This window comes from Aythya ferina, assembly GCF_964211825.1.
Source record: "Aythya ferina genome assembly, chromosome: 6".
In the NCBI taxonomy this organism is placed as follows: Eukaryota; Metazoa; Chordata; class Aves; order Anseriformes; family Anatidae; genus Aythya; species Aythya ferina.
In genome coordinates this window covers 11834943-11853506 of record NC_140303.1, presented here as the reverse complement: position 1 = coordinate 11853506, position 18564 = coordinate 11834943, and the positions used below count along the sequence as shown (strand labels likewise).

Here is an 18564-nt window from a genome sequence, read left to right as displayed (position 1 = left end):
TTTTTGCCCAGCTGCAGGACAGCGAGCCCAGGTCATGTTTTTTGGGGGAGGCTGCGGGCACCTGGTGGGACTCTATCTCCATGCCAAGTCGCCCCATAGGGATGCAAAACGTGCCGCTCTTCCCGCACAAAAGATGAAAGCCTCATCAGAGGCACCAAAATTTAGGTTTAGCCAGGACCGGTGTGCTGTAAATCCCTTCCAAGGAAGGGACTGAAACAAAACGGCGAGGTGAAGCTGCCACCGAAGCGGTGGGGTGCTGGGTGTCAGTGTGGGGGCACCGAGCAGCCCAGGAGGGCGAGGGAAGCACAGCAGGTGGAAAGTCGGGGAAGAATTTCCTTGCCCTCCCCATCTCCGTGCTGCCTGCTCCAGCTGTGGGTACCAGGGCTGAATAACCCACAGGTGAGTAGAGGAGGGGTGTGCCAACCACACGAAAAGGCTGCATTTCCTTCCCTTTTTAATTTTTATTTATTTATTTATTTTTTACTAGGGAGTATAATTAAGCAGCGGAGCAATTTGGCGAGCGCCGTGGCAGAGCTGCTAACAGGAGGCCAGCTGCTCTTCCAAGGGGCACATGCGCACGCTCACTTTGGCACCACAGAAATTAATTTGGGGAGCCAGGGGGCTGGGAAAGCAAATCCTTTCTGCTGCAGGTGCCTTTCACCAAGCAAAATCAAGCCCCAGCTCCCCCTCGCTGTGCTCCCTGGGTGCTGGTGCAATGGGCACAGGGGTGCCGTGGTGAAACTGGGGCAAGAAATGGCCAGCCCTGGCTCAGTGGCTGGTACACCAACAGCAGCCTGCGAGGTTTCAGCTGATTTCGGTCAGTTTTATGGTCTGTGTTAACGCTCCTGGGTAAGCATCCTGCTGGTGGCCTCTGTGCTGCACCCATAGTGGCAGTGCCACTCATCCTGGTCCCAGGGGAGGGGTGTGAGGCCCCCGGTGGCTGGTTTTAGTGTTCTGCTGCTTGTGCTTGCCTCTGCACACCTGAGGAGCCCCATTGCTTCGTGAGAGCCTTCGTAATGAATATTATTCATATCCGCAGCGTACTTGTAGCAGCTACTAATCATTTTATTACTCTTTATAATCTATTTAAAGCACAATTAGAAAAAAAATCTATACAAAGTTACAGCTCGAAGCACATTTTAGTTACATTATAAATCCCTGGAAAACAACAATCTATCATGAAAACAGTCGCTCCTTAGCCTGGCTGACAGAAATGGATGCTGCTGCAATACACCACGGGAGGATGAGTTAAGGGAGGGATGCTCGGCGGAGCTCGGCTGGCGTCTCTCAGCCCTTCAAAACACGACTCCTTCGGGCTCCAGCAGCAGGTAGTCGTGCAAGGGCTTGGGCACAGGCAGCAAGGGGATCAGGCAGTGGCATTTGTTGCCAAACTTTTTCCGAATGGCGAAGCGGCACAAGTGTTGCAGGCACCGGACTGTGCCCGACAGCCGGAAAAAGGACTCGTAGAATAGCTGGTGTTGCTGCAAAGAGGGAGGCAGAGAAAAAAATAAGCATATTTATTTATTTATTTATTTATTTTTTATTTTTTGTAATTTTTATCCAGTTAAACCAAGCAAGCCAGAGCTGGAGATCGAAGGGGAGGAGGTAAGAAATCCATCGTTTGCCCATGGCTTAGGGGTCTGTACGCTGCTACAGCTCCCTGCGTGGGGAGGACGGGCATGGTTTTGTGTCCTCCACCAGCAGCAGCAGCCCTGCAGAGAGCTGTAGAGCTTTGCTTTTGCTTGACCCGCTCATTTCTCAGATGGGAAACACGAAGGCAGAAGGCAGAAACAGGCTGTGCAGCCTCAGCCTTTCCCAGCTCAGAATAAAATCATTTCTCACGCCCCCCAGAACATACTGAGGTATATTACGTGCATTTTGAAAGTGGCCCTCTCGCAGACAGGCTACCCAAATTGCTGCAGGGGCAAGATGGGGATTTGAGTTAACTCAGCAGTGGGGTGGCCCTACTTGTTGCACAGCTGGGGACAGCTCTTAAGTTTTCTAAAATCAAGAAGAGCTGAGCGGGGTACTGTAGGGCAGCAGTCTGCCTCTCGGGTTTCCAGACACTTGTGTTGTGTTTTTTCTCAGACCAATGGTGGTTTGGGGGCTGAGGGAGTTAAAGTGGTACAAAGCTGTTGAGATGATGCAGGAGTGCTGTGTTGAAGTGGACTTTAGCCATTAGATTAGAACTACCTTTGGTTTTTTTTTTTGTATTATTATTATTTTTCCCACTCAAGCTTTGCGTGTTTTAATTTCTGTCCTGGAACCTCTTTGTTCTGGATTGTTTGGCCACCTGGGAGCTGCCCACTCATGATGGCATTTCAGTTTTCCTCAGAGAAGGAATTTATAGCATCACCCCCAGATCAGGAGACCATCCCAGGGCCCCCATTTCGGTGCCATGAGGTCAAAGCCCCAGCCACACCATCCTCACCTGCATCACCTCCTCCGGCACAACCTCGGCCCACTTCTCGGAAATGGGGATTTGTGAGTAGGAGTTGATGAGGACTTCGATGATCTCTGGCACAGCCGCGCAGGACTTGAGCACCTAGTGGTGGGCGAAGAAGCAGGCTTTGTCTGGATGTGGCACTTGCTTCTCATTTAAATTTTTGGCTTATGCGTGAGAAGCCGGGATAATATTTTCTTTATTGTTGGGTGTAAAATCAATGAGACGCAGACTCATTGACTAACCAGACTGCGCTGATGGCTGGTGCGCCAAGGCTGTGACATTAGGATGCGAGGAAACAGCCTCAGGTTGCACCAGGGGAAGCTTAGATTGGGTGTTAGGAAGAACTAGGGATGGAGAGGGAGGTGGTGGAGTCCCCATCCCTGGAGGTGTTTAGGATTTGTGTGGACGTGGCACTGAGGGACATGGCTTGGTGATGGGACTCACTTGTGATCTTAAGGGTCTTTCCCAACCTAAATGATTCTGATAGGCAGGAAAACCCCTAATTTCTACCCTTTGTGCCATCACTATCCTCATCCCACCTTTGACCCCCTGTCTGCATCCACCCATCCCTCACCAACCCCAACCCCTCCAATGTAGTTTACCCACCCCATCACACCCGGGGTACCTTGGCGAAGGCGGGGGGCCATATCTTTTGCGACCCATGGTTGAGCAGCAGCTGCACAGCCCGGTGTGGCCTGCGCTCCCTGCGGAAGGCCGCAGCCTGCAGCGCGCAGCCCAGCGGCGAGAGCCCGTCGTAGTCGATGGCGTTGACATCGGCCCCGCGCCGCAGCAGGAACCACGCCAGGGCGGCGTTGGCGGCCCCGCACGCCTTGTGCAGGGGGCTCCGGTGCCCCTCATCCCGGGCGTCCAGGTCGGCGCCGTGGGCGGCCAGCAGCCGGCAGAGCCGCAGGAGGTCGTCATCGTCGCCGCCGCTGCTGCCAGTGGTGGTGGTGCTGGGCGCGTGGCTGCAGAGGATGCCCATGGCCGTCTCCTCCCGCGCGCTGCGGGCGTCCACCCACGCGCCGTGCCGCAGGTAGAGGTGGGCATGGTCGTAGAGGCCGTGCCTCGCCGCCACGTGCAGCGCCGTCTCGCCGGCCTCCTCGCTGGGCAGGTCGACGGCAGCCCCGTGTCTCAGCAGCAGCTTGGCGCACCTGCAGGGAGAGCGGGGTGAGGATGAGGAGGAGGAAGGTGGGGCGGACACGCGCAGTGTGGGTGTGTTTCTGGGGAGTGGGCAGCAGGTGGAGGGGGAAGCATGTCAGGTATGGGTTGAGGATGGAGCTGGGGGACAGAGGGGTGATGGCACCGAGGAGCAACCCTGCATTAACAAACCTCGTTCAGGCTCTGGGTGATGTCCTCCTCATGGCCCTGACCACCATCATTGGTGAATGGTCACCCTTGGGACACTTGGACCACCAAGCCCCCGTCCCAGACCCAGCAGGGGATGGATGGAGGTCCTTGTCCCCGCTGTGCCCCTCCTATGTCTGGTCCAACTGGTGAGGGATGCATGGGGTCACTGTGCACCCATTAGCAGCAAGCAAATAACCCTGAGATTCTCAGCCACAAGCACCCACGCCACTGCCTCGACTTTAATCCAGCACAATTCATGCCAGGAATGGGCTGGCATGTGGGGAAGTCCCAGTGACACCTCCATGCAGCTCCATGTGGGTTTGCTTTGGTATGAAAATTGCATTCTCCTGCTGTTAGGGGCCCATGCGCCTGCACTGGGCAGCAGGGTGGCACCAGGCACATCATCCTCGGCTCCTCTCACACAAAGCACCCAGCTCCCTCTGCCCTTGGGGTGCAGCCTGGGTCCCCATCTGGCAGAGTGAAGCTGGGGCTTGTTTGGTGCCCCGCTTTGGAGTGATGGAGCAGGAATAACTCCAAGATAAGCAACCCTCAGTGGTCAGGGGTGGGGAGACAGGTTTAGGGGGGCATGAGACCTGTAAAACATTTTGAGCATGCACATTTCCCTCCCAGGGAGGTGGGAAGAGCAGTCCTCCCCCAGGTAGCATCAGCAGCAGGGAGGCAAGCAGCCTTCAGGAAGCTCTGGCCGGCTTTATTCTCCTCTAAAACACTTCTCGTTCTGCTCAGGGGTCTTTCAGGGCCCCCAGTGGGGATCTGCACAGGTGGTGAAGCAAAATGAGGGGGAGCAGCATGGGAGCAGAGCCCTGAACTCATCCCTCTGGCAGGAGGAATGGGGAGGAAGAGGAGCCCCGGGGAGGAAGAAGGGTGTGAGGGAAGTACTTGTTCTGCCTGGCCCAGATGAGTGATAACTTATGTGGGGAAGATAGTAATAACAGTAAAAATATTGATTAGAGTGATAATATTGATAATAGTGATAATAACGATGATGATGATGATGATATAAAGGCTACTTGAAGCTCTCTGGGACTGCAGCACTGCAAGGCTTGACAGGCACTGGGGAGACGTTTCAGGATCTGAGCACACTGCCTCAGCTGCTTTCCCCGTATGTCTCAAGCCCCATTTTGTGGGGAGAGCCACAGCAGGACAGCATGGCTGGGCTGTTCCTGCCCATGATCTCCCTGGCAGGGCAGCCATGGGTGGCTGCGTTAAGTGTGGGGTCACACCAGCCCCAAGTCCCAGGGGTTGCAAACTGTGGCTTGGCAAGGAAATCACAAAACTGCTGTAGAGATCACTGAGGCATTAAAAGGACCCCAAGCCCTGGCCTTTCAGTTTGCCTCTTGGCTTTGAGACTGAGTGTAAAAGGTTTGGTTTTGAGGCTGCAGCGTGTACGAGAATCTGGCGCTCAATATTTTCTCCGTGCTAGCCCACGGTTCCTTCACGGACGTTTGAGACTGTTCACCTAAAATAGTTGTTCTCCAAACTCAGACATTGCAAAAAACATTGCCTGGCAATGCAGGTGATGAGCTCAGGGGCTGGTCATTGCGCATACCTGTCTCTGTGTTGTGTTTTGGAAATGACTGAATTTGCCCAAAAGCTGTTGCAAGTACTTTACAATTCCCCTTTCACTCTAAAATGTGCAGAATCCCTTTTTCAAGTAATGGCTTGTCTCACTCACTCTCTCTTTTTTTTTTTTTTTTTTTTTTTTTTTTTTTTGGCAATCTGCTGATGGTCAGTAAAACTTTGTTTTTGCTGAAGCAAATCACACCTTGATTACCAGTCTTGCCTGTTCTTGACGGCGAGGAATTTGTAACCCTAATTATAACGACTCTCCTGGGACCTCTCTGGGTTGCCTTAATGCTAACGCCATGTCCAGCTCTGACATCCTAAAATAACGTGCTCTGGGTGAGCCAGCTAATGGCTCTGCAGGGAAAAAACATGGGAAAAAAATATTTCTGACTTGGGTGCAAAATATGTAGCATCCTTGGCGTGGGGAAAGGGGACAGTGGGGAAAAGCTGTGCTGAAGGGGCCACATCCCATGGAGCAGGTGGGAATTGCAAGGAGCTAAACTCCTCTCTACAGCCAAAATATTCATCTAGAAAGATTGTTGTGGAATCCCCTCCTGGGAAAAGGTGCTACTTTTGCAGATCAGTGACTCTTTTTTGTTATTGATGGCTTCATCTCATCCAACCTCCTGGAGGAAGCCCAAGTTGTTTTATTTCTGAATTTTCCCCCTGGATGCTCCTCCCTCAGCATAGAAGGGAAGGTTGGTGAGGGGCTATAAATAAGGGGTGATCTCCTCTGGAAATCGTGGGCCCTGTGAGGGGCACACGCCTCCTGTTTCAACGTATGGGGCAAAAGCAGGTGCTGCTTAGCAGCCCGCCTGGGGCCATGGAGAGGGGAGATGCCATTCATGTTTGCTGGCTATATGCTCTTATTTTAGCCTCTAATCTCTGCTGCTGAACTCATACTTTCTAACACTTTACCAGCATTTCTGGCTGCTTGTTTTTTTTTTTTTTTTTTTTTTATTCACGCTGCGTTGTTGATGCAAACTCCCATTGCATCAGGCTCAGTTAAACTTGCTGCTTTCTGGGGCTCCTCCATACCCTGTTTTTCCAGGAATATTGCAAGAACCATGGCTTCGGTTCAGCAAGACTTAAAGCAAAGGAATCTGATTCCTTTTCCACCCACCCAGGGACCATCTCTGGGCAGGCAGGGCAGGTGGCCAGCATCAGCGATACTCATGCAGTGAGCCCTTAGGAGATGCACTCAATGCACATCAGCTGTGCCTAATTTTGGCTAATTTCTGCTCCCTTCCAACCACTTCCTAACACAGTGGCAGGAGTCAGGTAACACACCTGGATGTCTCACCACTTGTGAAAGCCACTCGTGCTCAAATACACGCAGATTTGTGCTAACTGCTGTTACCACAGCTCACCTTGCACTTGGTTCCTGGGGCGACTCGGGCGTTCAAGTAGGAGAGAGGATTTGGGTTTTATTTTCCTTCTTCACCAGCCAATAGCGCAGATGCTAGTACTGCGGGCGCTCTCCAAAGAGCTCTTTTTTTGCTTCCAGCCCTGGCCGCTGACTGGTGGTGAGAGGGGAAACCCCACTAACATCCACACCTGCGGGATGGCTCCTTCTCTCCTTCCCCAAAGCTCAAGGTGGGTCCTGTCCCCCTGCCAGCAGGCATGCAGACTGTGATCCCCAGGACCTGGGCGTGCTGTCCTTGTGTACCATGCCCACTTTCTCCTTCCTTCCTTCCCACTTGACACCCGATAGACAGACGGCTTTCCTTTGTGGAGGACCAAACTCCAAAAGCAGCAGCCCTAAGTGCTCCGAGTTTTGTGTTCTAAATGGAGCAGAGCACTTGCTTTAGCACTAGATGATGCTAAATGCTGCCTTTTAAAACCCACAGTCCTTTTTATTTATTTTATTTAATTTGCTGTAATGCCTCCTACACAAAGCCAAACTGGACAGCCAAAGAGCCTCTGTGGTTTGGGAGCTCTGGTGTCCCGGTGGCGTTCCCCTTCTAGTTGCAGCCGACTCTGCCATCCTTTTTGCCAGCGGTGCCACGATGGGAGCTGAGGGCTATGTCCTGTGCCCCCCACCAAGTCCCCCACATCTCCCTGCTGCCCCACCATGAGCTGAGGCTCTTCCTCTCCCCCTCAATCATTTTTATTGTAATTTTTTTGGGGTGCCAATAAAGGCACTCTCCTTTAATCATCCCAGCTTTAGAGGGAAACGAGAGAGAGCCTGGGAGAGAGTGCAGTGAATTTAGAGACTCATCTTACCCCACCATGTTAATTATCTCTGCTGTAAAAAAGAGGTCAAGGAGAGGAACTCTACTAAATAGGACGATGTTGGCATGAACAGCTCCTAAAGTGAAGAAGGTAAGACTGAACTTTACTGGAACTTTTTTTTTTAAATCTCTTCAAAAAGCTCCTAGATTAAAGCTCTGATATCCTTTTTGTTGAAATCTCATGGATTCTGAAGCTCAAATGGCTGGAAGGAAGCCCAGATAATTTTTTTTATCCCAGTCACTGAGAGGCTCAAAGGTTTTAAGTCCTGCCCCCATGGTGAATTGCCGAGTATATGGGAATACAGAAGAACCCGGCACATAGGTGTTCTGGCCATTGTTATCAAGAGGGAGAAAAATAAAATAGCTCTCTATGTAGGTCAATGACCTGCTCTTTATTGTCAGTAAAAAATTAAGGATGACCTAAAATCTACTACTTAAAAAAAAATAAAAAATAGGCAGGGTAAAGTAGTCTCCCCCTAATCAAAGAGGAAATGTTTGTGTTACCTAAAGCTTGACCTCCTCAGTCTCTAACTTTAGCAAAGTCTTTGCAATTGAAAAGCAGTGGTCGAAACCTCAAAACCTGTCTGAAATGTCTATTAATTTTTGATCTTTCAAGGGAGTTGGCTTAGTTATTGTAGAAGCCCCCGTAGCGCTGGGTAGCATAGTTAAGGGTCTCTCAGCATTTCCATTATAAAGCCCCAATATTCAAGGGCTTATAACTCAGCTGTTTCCACGCCGTATCGCCCCGGTCCCTGTGCTGCCGTTTGCTGGCTCACCTGCCATCCCCCTCCGCCGTTACGGGGGAAATAACATCCCGACTGGTGACAATGGGATGCTCCCAGCATTTCATCCGAGCCAGACAGCACCTGTCCAGCCTCTTGGACCTCTGTGGGGTGAGGGGATGGTTTCTGAGCCCTCTCCTCCTTTTCCCCAGGGGTTAGAGCAAGTCTGGGGCTCTTCAAATACCCCCCAAGGCTGATGCCATGGTTGAGAGACCATCGGCTCATGCTCCACATTTTAATTCAAGCAATCAGTGTTGTGCACGCCAGCACAGCCCTCGCCACATTGAGGATGCGTTTGATTAACACCAGGATTTGGGCTGAGCAGTTAATGCCATTTGCTGTCTTGCAGAGGCTCTTATTTGTGCGATGGGTTTGAGATATTTATGTCTGAAAACCTTTTCCTCTCTGGCTGCCTTTCTCTCGCAGAGCTCCTGCTTGAACAGATATCTGACATCTGGCCCACAATACGTGGGATCTGTAGTGGGAACCTTGCCTTCAACACCTACTTCTATTTAAGCTCGCCGCCTGCCTAAAGGGGAGAGGTTTGAAGCCAGGGTGGCTTTTCACTGAAGCTGGCAGGCAATGAAATTCGCTACAGCCCTAAGCAGTTTCATCAGGATATCAAGGGGCTGAGCTCTTTTTAAAATCCTGATTCCCTGGGCCTAATGATTCAGGCACTTAAAGTCCTACTGGGCTGAAACTAGACACAGGCGCGCGCGCACAAAGCCCACGGCGAGGGCAAACACGCGTATTTTTAAAGGCAACGTTTACGCCTGTGTCTGAAGTGCTGGCACCGCTGCAGGTGAACGGGAGCAGATGCACAGGGTGATATAAACTGAGGTGGCCTGAGATGAGCCAAGGTAAACCCACAGAGCACGAGAGCGAAGCCCTCTCCCAGCGCCGTGAGCATCCCCGTGCCAGCTCGGACGCTGCTGGCAGCAGTGAGGAAGGACACTCTGAAGCAGGAGCTAAAATTTCAGCTGTGCTGAGCCAGGAGCAGAGGCAATAGCAGGCAGGTGGCTTTGCAGGGACCATGGCACGGTGCTGGCATTGCATGCGGGGATGCACGGCGGGGTGTTTTTTTGGGGGTGAAATGGGACGGGATGGGGACCTCTCCTTACCCCAAGGAGCCGCGGGTGGTGCAGAGGTGCAGCGGGGCCAGCCCCTCGTCACTCCGCAGGTTGGGGTCCGCCTTGTGCTCCAGCAGCAGCTCCACGCAGTCCGTGTGCCCCCCCTGGCAGGCTTCGTGCAGGGGCGTGTGGCCCCCCGGGGCCAGGTTGGGGTCGGCACGTCGCAGCAGGAGGTGACGCAGGCAGGCGGTGTGGCCATGGCTGGCAGCGATGCACAGCGGGGTGGTCAGCTCCTGCTTGTACTCCAGGGACCACAGCCCTGCGGGGATCAGGGAGAGGGACTGAATGCACCAGGGATGGCACAGGGGGGTGCTTGTAGGGGTTTGCAGAAGGGCAACGGGACATGGGGAGGTTTTATGGCCCCTGTGTTTGGAGCACACACTGGGGTTGGCCAGGTCCTTATGTGAATGAAAGATCTGAATGCACCATGTTTTCCTTTTTTAAAAACCTCTCTAGAAACCTTTTGTTTTGGAAAATGTGGTTAAGGTCGGTGGCTGCTCCAAGCACTGTTTGCAAGAGGCAGCAAACCTTGCCTGGAGAGTTCACATCAATAGTATTGGTGTACCAATACCATTGGTACCCTGGGTACCCCCATTCCTGCAGGTATTTAGGGGACGTGTGGACGTGGAACTGGGGGATGTGGCTTAGTGATGGGGCTCAGTGGGTCAGGCTGATGGTTGGGCTTGCTGATCACTCTAGGTGATGCTCTATTTCTACAAGGCACCAGAGCTTCCTCCTGACAGGTACACCAATGCCCTACCTGCCATGAGCTCCAGATGGGACCCCATTTGTAGGCTCTGCTCCTAAAAAGCAGCCCATGGATTTCCCACCTGCAGCAGGGCAGGAAGAGCTGTGCCAGCACCCCATTGCTGCCAAACAGGACCAAGGGGACCTTTCCGAGCCACCACGCGAAGAATCTGGCTGTAAGCCCGCTTGCAAGCATGCCTTAAGCCGTGGGCCACCCCATTCCAGCCTGGGAGAAGTGGATGCATGCTTTTTACATGGCCCTGCCCCTCTGGTGGGTTAGTATGTGCAGAAGAGAAGCAAGCAAAGGAAGCACCAAGCATTTTTGGGTGTAGATCTTTAGCCAGGAACAGCCAGCCAGGAGCTGGCTGCACCAGGGCAGCGCCTCTCCCACTGAGGTTAGTCAATACTGGGGTTTTCTCCAGACTGGTCTTTAAATAAAAGGTACCTGAGAGTCCGTAAGATGACTGGCTTTTCACCTGCCACTCCATCTCGTTTTTACTGATCTCAAACACCAGGTTGACGTCCTCATAGTATCTGTCGGTCAGCACCTCCAGGCTTTTCAGGTCTCCATTGATCAGGGCCGTGTAGTACTTGTTGGCCAGAGACCTCAGCGGGTGCTCTGAATCCAGTTTGGGAGAAATCTGCACCTTTTCTCTCACCGGTCCTGGCAGCTCATCCATTCCAGTGCTCCCCCTGTACAAGTCCTAGCCGAGAGAATGGACGGGCTTTTATAGTTCATTGTTTCCATTGTCCTGTCCTCATTGTCTAATTATAATCCCGTTAAAGCTCTATTGTTGTTGTATTTATAACGCCAGAGGGGTCAGATGATAATGGATACTTGATACAATGAGGGTCAAATGTGCACAGAGCTGTGTTGTGTCAGCACCTCTTTGATTAAATCGCTGTTTTAATTGCAGGCAGCAGCTTGGGACATGCGTGTTTAGGCTGGGAGGGAAACTTGACCTATCACTTAGTGGGGGGAAATTGAAATTTCACGAGCTTCTGTCTGTCCAATCCCATATAAACTTGTCCATGTGCCCCTGAGTGCTGTGAAAGAGTTAGAGAAACTGAGAAATTGCTTTTACTCTAAGATTATATATATATTTTTTTCTGCTTTCCTTACCTGCTTGCAACCTTGCTGCATGGAAAGACTGCAAGGAAGGCATTGCATTTGTGGGCAGCGCTGTGCAGCCTGGCATGCCAGCGTCTTACCGCAAGGATGCAAAGCACTTGGCAAAGGCCAGCGAGGTAAAAACCTCTTGGGGCTGTGGCCAGCAAGCTGCTTTTCCCGGCAGAGCCTTGTATAGCAGGGAGAAAGCGCCCGGCTTCTGCTGCCATTTAAGCACGGGGCAGGTGCTGGGGTGGCGGCGAGCCCCCAAGGAGGGGCTCGTGGCTCAAGGTCACCCGAGAAGTCCGTGACGGTGACAATTATAGAGCTGGCATCCCGTGAGCTGCTGCTGTACAGCTTCAGCATCATGCTCCAGGCACGGGGGGACAGTAGGGTGGTGCTCAGGGCTTGTGTAGCCTCAAAACCCCATCACCTCCCTTTTTTTTTTTTTTTTTTTTTTTTTAATTTTATTCCTTTGGGCACATGTTGCTATTCCTCTACCTTTTCTTTTTCGCTCCACTCACCCTTCTGGCCCTGACTGACCAGCAGCACGGTTTTGGTCTGAAGAAGGACCGGTTGTTATCCCCTGGGTTCCCTCAGCTGCAGCAGGAGGAGGTTTGCCCCTCGCCTCTCCCCTCCACCCATTAGCAGCCACGCTGTCATATTTTGGCAGTGCCATGGAGGAAGCCTGGCTTCACGTGTCCCCGCTCTCACTGCCTTCCCGAGGGCATCGCCTTCCCCAGCCTGCTATATTTAGCACTACGTTAAATACTACTTTTAGTGTAGTCAATATTATATTTAGCCCGGACCTTCTTGGACGTGGGCTAATTTTGCAAGGGGTGTGCACGAGATACTACGCTGCCATTGGGAGTGTGTTGAAATCTCCACGACCCCTCCTGGTGAGCATCTATTTGCACTCACACCTTGGGTCACGGCAATGACAGATTCAACATCATTTCTGGCAGGGGGGTTAAAAAGAGCTGGGGAGAGAGAATGGGGTGGCTGGGACACCTGGGATCACCTTCTGAGTAGGGGGTGGCTCAACGCAGCAGGGATGGCCTGGCCAGCATCGGGCCCCCAGCAGTGGGGAGCCCAAGGATGCTCACTCCATTAGCAGTAGCCTTGCAATCATTAATCTCTAGCACGGGGTAGTATCTTAACCTTCTTCCCGAATACGAATGTTTGCAGAGTACACCTCATTTAACAAAACATTAAGCATTTTACTTCCTCAGATCAAGTGTATCTATTAATAATGACTTAAATTGTCTGCGCCGGCTTCGCATTACGAGGAAAGCTCATTCCTGTCACATGAAGGAGCACAATATGCAAAACCAAAATGACTAAAGTGAGAGCTTGTTTCCCAAGTTATCGCCCTAAGCTGCCGCATAACAACTTAGTCGTAACACTGCGGAGACTTCAGACCCTGCTAACTTGTTCTGTCGACCCTGAAGGTTCAAAAACTGGGAGCTGGCTGCCTTGAAAATCGTCAGGGTCCGGATGTGCATGTGCCGAGAGCCTTGCCTGCTCCTGGCATTCCTGCTGTGATTTAAAGCTGCCCTCCGGGAGCGGAAAATGGCATTACGTATTATTATTTTTTTTACCCTTTCCAGCAAAATTTCAAGCATGTGTGTGCGAAGCAGCCCCTGACATAGCTCTGCCTCCACCAGACACAGACTGAAGCCCACGATGGATTTAAAGCTCTCCCCCTCCCACCCACCCCCTAAAAAATAGGAAAACCATCTGTCGGGGGGAAAAGAAAGCTTCCAAGCTCCCTGCGATGGGTCCAAGGCTGCGCCCCCCAGGTGCTGTCCCAGCCTACCTTGTGGGGCTGGTGGCGAGAGGGCGGCTCTGCCCGCTCCCTGCCCGCCTGCCCTGCTCCCTGCCAGCCTGCCCTGGGTGCCGGCATCCTCCGCTTGTCCCACAGGGCCCGCTGCTGTCTGCCACGGACACAACCTGCCAGGCAGATGTCACCACCTTCATATCCCCTGCGCTCCTCGCCCCCATGTGACAGCGCCGCTCCGGTGCCCCTCTGCCACCGCCGTGCCACGAGCAGGGGGATGAAACCCCCCCCAGGGCAGGGGGAGCAGCTTTGCTGCAAAAACAGCATCCTGGGGAAAGATGTGCCCTCCAGGAGGCTGCATAGATTTTGTCCGGGGGTTATTGGAAATGAGATAATATTTAAATAGTGCCGAAGCATTCTCCTTTAAGAGCTCTATATAATATGGTCAGGTATTCTGCGCTGTAGCAGCCCCGCTATCTCAAATGCAAATAACTTGATTCAATAATAATGATAAAAAACCTTTCCAGTTCTAACCACGTAACACTGCAGCCTTATTTATTTATTTATTTAAGGTTGTCAATTAACTTGTAGACAGGAGTAAAAACCTGCAGCCATTAGCTGCACTAAAAATACCAAGTGCCGGCTTCCCCTGTCCCCCCGGCTGCCCTCCCCGCTGAAGAAATGCGGCTGTGCTAATCACCACGTGCGAATCTGATCCTGGTGTGCATCCTGTTTTAAGGGGAGTCACATTTCCACGGGGTGGTGGTGGTGAGGGGGCGGCCAGGGGAGCGCTACCAATTATTTAACCCCTCAGCAATGCGGCCGTGAAATGTCATGCCGAGCGCCAGCACGGCAAACGACATCAAACTGACCTTCCGTCGCACGGCCCCGGCACCGCAGCGGGTAATGGCATTTGCTAATTAGCAGGCGCACGGCGGGCTCGTCCCCCTTCCCCGCAGTGGCAAGGTCTCGTGCTAGCCAGGCTGGGTTATTTGTGGGATCACCTCGGGGGGGACGGCTGGAGCACGGGAAAGGTCGTGGGTCCCCCCTGACCGTGCGTCTGTGCTGGGTGAAGCTGTGGGTGGAGGGCTGTGGGGTGGGCTGGCAGTGAGGGAAGGGGTTTTGGTGTTGCTAAAGCCATGTTTTGCTGCGTTTTGCTTCGCCAAGGAGCAGGCTGCATGTTGCTGCATGAGGCATTTTGGAGGCAGAGCCCTGGGCAGGTGCAGCTGCAGGCCTTCCCCACGTGGTTTTGCTCCCGAGCTGGAGCAGCTTTTGCCACCTGAAGGCGTAAAGCATTTGTGGAGGGAAGGTATTTAGAGATCTGAAAGTGTGTTTCCCGAGTGCGCCCTAACGAGAAAGTTAAGGGGATAATTGCTTGCCCTCTGGGACACAAGAACAAACTCAACTATCCCTTTCTGGACATATGCATTTCTGGGGGATTGATTTATTCCTGACCAGTGGACACATCTGAACTTCACTTGACAGCATTAATTAGTGGGGACTCATCCCGATTCATTATGGAGACGACCTCTCCTTGGCACAGCTGTGCTTTAACGAGAGGGCCATCTGGTTTGCTTGCTGGTCCCTGCCCCTCACTCACCGGCTACAGGCAGAAAACACCACCTTGGAAAATTATGGGTTGCTGGAGCATCGGGATGAGGCAGCAGGTTTGTGGGGCTGGCCGTGGCACCTGGGCCATCCATCAGGGCAAGCTGTCAGCAAGGTGCTGGCGTGGAGATGTCCCAGCTTGGCAGTTCTTCATCGTGTGGAGTGTGCTGCATCTCCTGGACGGGGCTAACCGAGCCCTCATTGTGCCCCCAAAAGCATCGCCCTACCAGCTCCTCACCGGAGATGTCTGAGGGCACCATGGATTAGAGCAAGGACATGAACAACTTACTCCAGCTTTGTGCAGAGTGCAGGGATACTGGCTTCAAAGGGCTCGCTTGCTGTCTATCACTTGTCAAACCCTCCCATCTAGTCGCTGCTCCAATTGCTCATGAGGCGAGGGCAGGATCGTGCCCAGCCCTTAAACCTGTGTCAGCCTTGCAGGGGCTTGGCTGATTACAGCAGCCTGAATGGCTCAGGCCCAGATGGGCTCGTGCTCTTCAACTCATCGCTCTTGGTGCTCTTCCTCTCCTTTCATTCCTTTCTCCTTATCCTTCATCCTTTTTCTTCCTGGAGTGCGATCGTGATTAATTTTTACTTAGAAAGCTCGCGTCCCGCTCCATTAAATAGCCCTCGGGTGGGCAGGCTCAGCGGCTGCTCCTCGCTTTCCAGGATGAATCGGGACACCAGGAGCTGGGGCAAATGAGGATGTGCCTGGGGCTGAACAACGGCACCCCTGTTTCTCTTCTGTAAGGGTTTGTGGCCTCAAGCATGGATGAAAACACTGCTGGAGGCAGCTGAAGGGGCCAGGGGCAACCCGAGCTGTTTGGCCCGCTAAACATCCCTTACCTTGCTGCTGCTCCCCTGGGGACAAACAGCCTTGGCTCATGCCTCTGTTTCTCTCTAGTGCCTGTGTGTTCTGGATTTTACCCTTTACCCACCAAATAAATAGTTGTTCACTTATTAGTGGGAAAACCTGAGGGTGAGAAGTCTCTGTTCGGTACCGCATCCGTGGTGTCCAGCTGGAGGAAGCTCCCTGCTTTGAAGAGCACAGCCCCATGGACACTGGGAGTGTGCAAAGAGCCCTAAATCCTAAATGATCTGGGGATCTTATGCAGCTTGTTATCTTAGGCATGTGCCTTTTTTTTTTTTTTTTTTTTGAATCCCAGCAAGAAATAATCCTCTTTTCCTGGCCAGAATAGAAATGGCTTGATGCCATGAGGAAAAATAAAAGGAAGCTCTACCTGGTGCTGTGATGATTTGCAAGGCTAGTGAGAGACTACACAAGGCGTTTTCAAATAGACTCCGATATTTTCAGTGCTTAAAGAGGACCAACTACGTGCCACCTTTTTTGAAGTCCTGATTTACAATGGGCCCAGGCTGAGTGCATTATAATTTGCTGCGAGAAGTTCCAAAGTCACAGTACTTTCAATAATGAGGAGAGAAACCCTAATATGATGAGACTTTTTGTATTGTGTTTAATGAAAAGCTAAAAATGTGCTAATTTGTAAGTCCTGTTGTGGTAGTGGCATCAGAAGCTTTTGAAATGCATTACTGACTTAGGAAGTATTAAGAAAAAATGACATTTTGCTACTAGCAGAAAAGTCAATTATAACATTTCCACACTTTAGAAAATTGCTGATGCAGGATGGGAGTTAATAGAACAGTCAGTTTCACTTTGTATTACAGGATTTGGGGGGTTTTGCTGAGAAATGTCTTTTTTTTTTTTCCTTTTTTTTTTTTTTTTTTAAATTCCAATGGCAACTTAAACAATAAACCATTACAAGAACCCTGTGGCTGGGTCTTGTCCCTGGCTGGGGTGTGCTGCGGGTGGAGGCATTGCCTTGTGTCGAGCCCCCAGACTGGGCTGAGCCCAGCACTGTGCCCCTTTGGGGTGGGAGCACCGCAGGCTGCCCAGAACCGGGGTAAATCACCCTAAATAAAGATGCGAGCAGCATTTTGTGCATGGCCTGATGCCATCCTGGTGGCAGAGGAGCATGTGCCAAACCCGCCAGGTCCCCCGCGGTCTATCCCCGGCTCCTTGCAAAAGAGCCATGTTAATTTATTTAAAAGCATTTAAACCAAGAAACTGAAAAGCAGCTGTCCTTACCCACCGTGCTCCTGAAGGAGCCTTTCCTATTTCCATGAGAAGAAAATATTTCCTGAACTTCTGGAGGCCGGAGGCTCGCGGAGGCTCACAGGGATTGCCAGAAAGCTTCGGCGATGGATGCAGAAGTCCCCACACCGGAGGAGCCGGCAGCAGCACTCCCAACAACCCTGTCTCTAAATCAGCCTACCAAGGAAAAACAGCTCATGTGGAGTTGGCAGGGAGCAAGGACAAGTGTTGGCACTGCTTTTAACAGGAGTTGCAGCGCCTGATTAGAGGGCTTTGGCTGTAGCGGCACAGCCCGAGCACTTGACATAAGCCAGGGATCTAATAATACCCGAGGCGCATTGTGAGAGCGTGACTTCACGTCGTCTGCTGCCTTTTTACCCAGCGAGGGACTTTTTTTAGGGTCTGAAAGCTCGCTGCCAGGCCAGAACCCCTGCTGGGGACAGTCAGACATGGGACGTGCTGGTGAGGACAGTGCTGGGGTCTGCAGGAGCCCAGAGGCTGTGGATCAGCGTGGAGGTGGCGGGCAGCACCTCAGGCCCCTGGGTACTGTGGGCAGCTGGGCTCTCCTGGGGAGTTTTACTTGTATGAGCAAATGGTTTTAAAGGAATTACCTAGGAGAAGAGATTGTTCGAAGGCCAGGAGTGTCAAAAATATATAAGCCTTGTAACTCTGCAAAGACAGCTGTGCTCAGTTTGGGGCTACAAGAAGGCTGTGGAGATGCTTGGCACATGTGGGGAAGAGCGAGGACACTGGGAAGGACCTGGAAATGAGGCTGAGAGGCAGCTGAGGGAGCCAGGGTTGCTTGTTTTGGGGACAAGGAGGCTGAGGGGAGGTCTTGCAGCTCCTGCAGCTACTGAGAGGAGTCTGTGGGCTGATGGTGCCCATCTTGTCCCTCAGGTGATGCAGGGACGTGGCCTCAAGTGGTGCCAGGGAAGGTTTAGGCTGGGCATTAGGAAGAATTTGTTCATGGAGAGGGAGGTCAGGCACTGGAAGGGGCTGCCCAGGGAGGTGGCGGAGTCCCTGTCCCCAGGGGTTATTTAAGAGACATGAGGAGGTGGCACTGAAGGATGTGGCTTGGTGGTGGGACTTGATGGGCTAGGTTGACAGATGGATTTGATGTATATAACACCAACCCTGATGATTCTATCGTTCTGTGACTTTACAATTTACTTGTGCACATTGGCTCATGTGAGGTTTTCAGTATGAACAAGGATTTCCTATGAAGTCCCAACCCTGAGAATGATCTCCCTGCATTTTTTCTCCTGCTCAGTGCCTTCTGACTTAGGGATCAGCTCGTTTTTGGTTTCTTATCTGTCCTATTCCGGGTGCTTTGGTAAACTGCTTATGTTTCTTAGGCTCATCGATAGTATTTAAATCAGGAGACAGGCATCTCATCTGAGGCAGGTTATTTGCTACACACCTACAATCTTATTTATGGCACTTTTCTTAAAGAGGGTCTTGTGGCAAACTGGCAGCCACCCACCTCTCTTGGAGCACATTTGGGAGGTGCCACCTGAGCCTCTGGTCCATTTGATACCCAGGGGATGGGAATTGGGGGTCAGTGCTGTTTTTGGGAGGTGAAGACAGCCTGGTGAGTTTAGGGAAGAGGGAGACTGTCAAGAATGGCTCCGAGATGCATCCCTTGCCTTGGAGGGGCCCCAAGTGCTGGCACCACTGCCTGGGCT

At 52.1% G+C, this 18564-nt stretch overlaps 1 protein-coding gene and 2 long non-coding RNA genes across 7 annotated transcripts in view; 2 read left to right on the top strand and 1 right to left on the bottom strand.

Annotated features, from left to right (window-relative positions):
- Positions 1 to 1040: 1040 nt before the first annotated feature.
- On the bottom strand, positions 1041 to 17082 carry ASB18 (ankyrin repeat and SOCS box containing 18). 3 transcript variants are annotated; one of them, XM_084524778.1, is made up of 6 exons: positions 16874 to 17082; positions 10716 to 10974; positions 9515 to 9782; positions 3072 to 3597; positions 2432 to 2545; positions 1041 to 1481 (listed from the first exon to the last, which is right to left on the bottom strand). In XM_084524778.1, exons 1-6 carry the CDS (start codon positions 16907 to 16909, stop codon positions 1296 to 1298), a joined length of 1389 nt encoding a protein of 462 aa, XP_084380904.1. In that variant the 5' UTR covers positions 16910 to 17082; the 3' UTR covers positions 1041 to 1295. The 3 variants fall into 3 exon arrangements, with proteins under 3 accessions (XP_084380904.1, XP_084380905.1, XP_084380903.1); XM_084524779.1 differs by having other exon boundaries at positions 16878 to 17081; XM_084524777.1 differs by lacking the exon at positions 16874 to 17082 and adding an exon at positions 13198 to 13354.
- Positions 6678 to 9486, top strand: LOC311439286. 3 transcript variants are annotated; one of them, XR_014694643.1, is made up of 4 exons: positions 6678 to 6783; positions 6885 to 6973; positions 7542 to 7702; positions 8820 to 9486. It is a non-coding gene; the product is annotated as an uncharacterized lncRNA (long non-coding RNA). The 3 variants fall into 3 exon arrangements; XR_014694644.1 differs by lacking the exon at positions 6678 to 6783 and having other exon boundaries at positions 6828 to 6973; positions 9196 to 9486; XR_014694645.1 differs by lacking the exon at positions 6678 to 6783 and having other exon boundaries at positions 6828 to 6973.
- LOC311439285 overlaps positions 13989 to 18564 on the top strand; it is a 109868-nt gene continuing 105292 nt past the window's right edge. Inside the window, exon 1 of the long non-coding RNA XR_014694641.1 lies at positions 13989 to 14061. This is a non-coding gene — a long non-coding RNA (uncharacterized lncRNA). The remainder of the gene's footprint in view (positions 14062 to 18564) is intronic.

Excerpts from the sequence above, each read along its gene's own strand:
- ASB18 (XM_084524777.1), bottom strand. The coding sequence starts at position 13,284 with ATGCCGGCACCCAGGGCAGGCTGGCAGGGAGCAGGGCAGGCGGGCAGG. Across the intron at positions 2,546-3,071 it reads GGCCCCCCGCCTTCGCCAAG|GTGCTCAAGTCCTGCGCGGC; the intron begins GTACCCCGGGTG and ends GCCCACCACTAG. Across the intron at positions 1,482-2,431 it reads TGCCGGAGGAGGTGATGCAG|CAACACCAGCTATTCTACGA; the intron begins GTGAGGATGGTG and ends CCCTCTTTGCAG.